This window comes from Crocuta crocuta, unplaced genomic scaffold (assembly GCF_008692635.1).
Source record: "Crocuta crocuta isolate KB4526 unplaced genomic scaffold, BGI_CrCroc_1.0 scaffold53, whole genome shotgun sequence".
Taxonomy (NCBI): Eukaryota; Metazoa; Chordata; class Mammalia; order Carnivora; family Hyaenidae; genus Crocuta; species Crocuta crocuta.
Genome location: NW_027529432.1, coordinates 1,942,900 through 1,947,791, shown reverse-complemented (window position 1 = coordinate 1,947,791; position 4,892 = coordinate 1,942,900). Strand labels below are relative to the sequence as shown.

Below are 4,892 nucleotides of genomic sequence, written 5' to 3'. Positions count from 1 at the left end.
CGGAACAGGTGATGGGCCAGCTGTGGTTTGCAACCCCTCTTGTGGGGAATAAATGAGGTTTCTGCAGAATGAGGAACGGCTGCAGGTGTGGTGGCGGTTGCCGTCCCTGTCGTCTGAGGGCCTCCAGCTGCCCCCGAGTCTCTGCTCTCTCCCCCCTGTGGGACCTCTCTTCCTCACTCCCCTCCTCGCTGAGCCACTCCAGAGCTCAGCCTCTGACTTCTTTTGCGTGGCTGATTTGTGCTCGGAGCCAGGTGCTACGTGGGCGAGGGTGGGCCCTCAAGGTGCTGGGCCGGCTCCCTGAGTACGTGGCAGAAATTTAAATGGCCCCAGGCCGAGCTGAGGGTGGGGAGAGCCATCCGAGCCGCCTGGGCCCTGGTGCCCCCGCCTCACCCCTGCTCTTCCCACCTCCCGCAGGGTACGACTTCGCAGCCGTCCTGGAGTGGTTCGCCGAGCGCGTGGACCGCATCATCCTGCTCTTTGACGCCCACAAGCTGGACATCTCCGACGAGTTCTCAGAGGTCATCAAGGCCCTCAAGAACCATGAGGACAAGATCCGCGTGGTGCTGAACAAGGCCGACCAGATCGAGACTCAGCAGCTGATGCGGGTCTACGGGGCCCTCATGTGGTCCCTGGGGAAGATCATCAACACCCCCGAGGTGGTCCGGGTCTACATCGGCTCCTTCTGGTCCCACCCGCTCCTCATCCCTGACAACCGCAAGCTCTTCGAGGCCGAGGAGCAGGACCTCTTCAAAGACATCCAGTCTCTGCCCCGAAACGCTGCCCTCAGGAAGCTCAATGACTTGATCAAGCGTGCGCGGCTGGCCAAGGTAGATGGGGCATTGGGGGGCGGGGCACTCAAGGGGACCTGGGACTGCCAGTTGGGGCCCCAGGATTGGGCTGCCATGGCTTTTGGGGCACCCAAGTCCCGTCCATGCAGGCCCACAGCCACACTTAGGTTGCGCTATGTCTGAACGTGCAACCCTGTTGTCAATGGAGTCTTGATGCATGTAGACATCAAGTGGGAAGGTAGCACTGTGCCCAGGGGCAGCCTGGGAAATGGAGAGCAGGTGGGGGTGCGGCTCCTGTCCTCATCACCCTTCTCTTCTAGGCCTTTTGAGCACTTAGCACATGCTGGGTGCTGGGGACACAGTGGGCACTGACACACATGGTCCCTGCCCTTCCAACACCCCAGCCGTACTGGGAAAGCAGAACACGTGAAGATAAAGCACAGTTTTTTGTATTGTCATGGGGGGCGGGGCGCTGCAGGAGCAGGTGACCGCGAGGCCTCGGGTGGGAGCTGGTGTAGAGATGGGGTGCAAGCCCGTGGGCCCAGGGAGAACCCCGGGTGGCCTCAGCCCCCAGAGGCCTCGTAAATGGCCCCCTGTGCTCTGTGGAAGCGCGGGGCCTGCCCACCCCTGCTGGGAGCGGCAGTGTCGGAACCACTCACGGGCCTGGGATCTCAGCGCCTGGCCAGCGCCTCATTGGGACCCAGGCTGGATGGGGCTGGGAAGCAAAGGTCAGTGCCACCAGTGGACCCTTCAAACATAGAGGAGCAGAGCGTGTCCCCTGATTTAACATAGCATGTCCTGAGCCCACCTGGGTGTCTTCGGGCCACATCAGTGCCCACGTCAGGGTTACGGATCCTTGGGGCTCAGAGCTTGGCTTCAGCCTGAGCCTGTGGGCAATGGCTGCCGACCAGGGACCCTGTGCATCACCCCTTCCCCTAGAGTCATGGCCGCTTGCTGGGGGGTTCACGCCCACCTGTGGCTCGCAGAGGAATAGGAAGGTGTCCTGTGGGTATTAGGGCTTCAGCGAAGGCGGTCCCGTGGCCTGTGAAACCATCACCCAGGGCTCCCGATGCGGTGGCTCAGGGTGTCCCTCACCATCTGGAGGCCTGAAGTCAGGGAACCTGTGGGTGCCGACCCTTCATCTTTTACCACTAGTCCGTGTCTCCGACCTGGTCACCCACAGTGCTCACGGGCCTTTCTGGAGTGTGCTAGAAGTGCAGTTCTCAGGCCCTACCCCGCACTGTTGAACTCTCTGCGTTTGAACCCCTGGCCCTGGTGATCCATGCACTCAGTAGCGTGCAGAAGCCTGCTCTGGGGGATACAGGGCTGCACGGTTTTCTAGATCTCTCACTTCTGGAACTTTCCCAGTGAGTGGAGCCGCTTCTGAGAAAGGGACCCATGAGAAAACGCACTGACCCGGCTCCCCAGTCTCTCCCGTTCCCAGGCTGTGGAGAAGGGCGGCTCTGGGCTCCCCTTGTCCAGCCTCCTGCTGGCGGGGCCGCCTGTGTTCTCGCGCAGCCTCCTTCCAGGACACGACAAAGGGCAGGCCCTTTGTTCACCCACAGGAATGGTGTGTAATCGCCCGGCCAACAGGCACATTGAGTCACCACGCCTGGAAAACCCCGGGGCCTCCGATCTTGTCCCGCACCTGCAGTTTCTAGACTGTTTCCTTTTCCTGGAGTTAGCGGCTCTCTGCACCAGCTTGCCTGGCCTGTGATAGGCAGAGTGGTGACTGCCACTCTCTGCGCCAGGGGTTCAGTGTTGCCCTCGGGCGGTTCTCAACCAGGCTCTCAGCCTGGGGCAGGCAGCGGGGGAGGGGTTTTGATGGCATAGAGCTCACAGTCTGGAGTAGGAGGGTGAGGCCTCTGGCTGCAGCCCTTCACGGCTGGGCAGTACTTGGCAGGGCAGAGGGATTTGAGGGCCAAGGCCCTGGGAGGGTGGCCGGCGTCAGCGGTGCGCTGTGGGGAAATGAAGGGTGTGCCGCCCCTAACTGGCAATGGTCAAAGTAAGGTATTGAGCTTAGATAAACTTCAAAACATCTGGGAAAAGCTGTAGGTGATTTTCCTAATCCTTAGTCATTCTGAGCTGTCAGGGTGATCAACTGAGTTTTGTGAACTTGACATCATCAGCCACAGATGTGCGCACGTGGGACGGTGGGGCTCTGCTTGGCTTGTACGCCACGCCTCTGCTGCAGAGGGACAGCTGGGGTACGCCCGGTGCCACAGAGAACACGGGCTCTGGTCCGCTTTGGGCAGTGTCCCCAGTTACCGTCCCAGCCTTCCAGGGCAGCTCCCCCCACCCCCCAGCACAGGCTCCCTCCTGACAGGGTGTCCAGGAAGCACCTGACGTCCGCCCCTTCCTGTCTCTGCAGGTCCATGCCTACATCATCAGCTCCCTCAAGAAGGAGATGCCCAATGTCTTCGGTAAAGAGAGCAAAAAGAAAGAGCTGGTGAACAACCTGGGAGAGATCTACCAAAAGATCGAGCGGGAGCACCAGATCTCCCCCGGTGACTTCCCGAGCCTCCGCAAGATGCAGGTGTGGCTGCCCGCGCACTCTCCACGTGCCCTCTGGGCGCCGCAGGGGGCGGGGGGTGAGGCGGGGCGGGGGCTCCCCAGATGGAAGCAGCTGAGTCAGTCAGCAGCACCCCACCCAAGTCAGAAGTCGACCCGGGCCGTGACACTACCGAGGGGAATGCGGTGACTCACCCTGAGCCAGCGGGGGTGGAGGGGAGGCTCCAGGCACTCCAGCACCATTGGGCCCATCCTCCCCACAGCCCTTCAGGGAAGATACCTCCTCCCCGCACACTTGGGAGCCTAGGCTGAGGTGCTGCCAAGGGGTCAGGGCCGAGGCTGGGAGGCAGCTCCCTGGCTTGGGAACCCCTGCCTCTGCCACCTGGACCTGAGCCAGCCCTTCCCACCTCCCCCCCTGCCACAGGAGCTCCTGCAGACTCAGGACTTCAGCAAGTTCCAGGCCCTGAAGCCCAAGCTGCTGGACACGGTGGACGACATGCTGGCCAACGACATCGCGCGGCTGATGGTGATGGTGCGCCAGGAGGAGTCCCTGATGCCCTCCCAGGCTGTGAAGGGCGGCGCCTTCGAAGGCACCATGAACGGGCCCTTTGGGCACGGCTACGGCGAGGGCGCTGGCGAGGGCATCGACGACGTGGAGTGGGTGGTGGGCAAGGACAAGCCCACCTACGATGAGATCTTCTACACGCTGTCGCCCGTCAACGGCAAGATCACGGGCGCCAACGCCAAGAAGGAGATGGTGAAGTCCAAGCTGCCCAACACGGTGTTGGGGAAGATCTGGAAGCTGGCCGACGTGGACAAGGACGGGCTTCTGGATGACGAGGAGTTCGCCCTGGCCAACCACCTCATCAAGGTCAAGCTGGAGGGCCACGAGCTGCCTGCCGACCTGCCCCCACACCTGATCCCGCCCTCCAAGCGGAGGCACGAGATACTGTGACCGTGACCCGCCTGGCCAGGCAGAGGCTGGGGGGAGGGGAAGGGTCGCCAGTTCTCGAGGTCCATAAAGACTGAGCGATGTTTCCTCAGCTCTTGAAAAGGAAAACCACCATCTCTCTTTTTAAGGGTGTTCCCGGGCCTGGCAGGGAGGCGGGTGATACTCGCATGTGAATGATGGAATTTTGTGCACAAGAACTATGGATATTTTTAATATATAACGTTAGAGGCAGCGTTCTTTCTTGCCTCCTCCGTCTGACAGTCCCGCCACCACAAGCCTTTGTCCTATTCTGGCCCCGCCCACCCTGGCTAGCCCCCCCCACCTGTGGGGGGGGGCGGAGGGGGGACCCGGGGCCATGTGCAGACAGGTGCCCCAGGATCCCAGTTTGTTGCCGAGATGAGTGTGGCTTCGCCAGACGGGTGGCTTCCTTCCCTGTGTGGCTCTGTCCCCTCCCTGTGCTCCTGGATTAGGTCAGTTCTGGTGCCTTCTTCCCTGCCCTCCCCGGCGGCCCTTGTGCACGGGCCCTGCTCTCTGCCCTCCTGTCCCACCCCGCCCCCCCAGCTTGGCAGTCACAGAAATAAGCCCAGCTGCCTTTTTCATGGGGTCCCGGGGACGAGTAGGTGTGCGAGAGCGTCTCCCAG

The 4,892-nt window shown here is 61.9% G+C and overlaps 1 protein-coding gene across 1 annotated transcript in view; it reads left to right on the top strand.

Annotated features, from left to right (window-relative positions):
* The window catches only part of EHD1 (EH domain containing 1), a 21,171-nt gene extending 16,689 nt beyond the window's left edge, over positions 1-4,482 (top strand). The window contains exons 4-6 of the mRNA XM_077759747.1: positions 415-827; positions 3,160-3,324; positions 3,724-4,482. Coding sequence (XP_077615873.1) covers positions 415-827; positions 3,160-3,324; positions 3,724-4,254 — 1,109 coding nt within the window. The 3' untranslated portion in view covers positions 4,255-4,482. The remainder of the gene's footprint in view (positions 1-414; positions 828-3,159; positions 3,325-3,723) is intronic.
* The last annotated feature ends 410 nt before the right edge of the window (positions 4,483-4,892 follow it).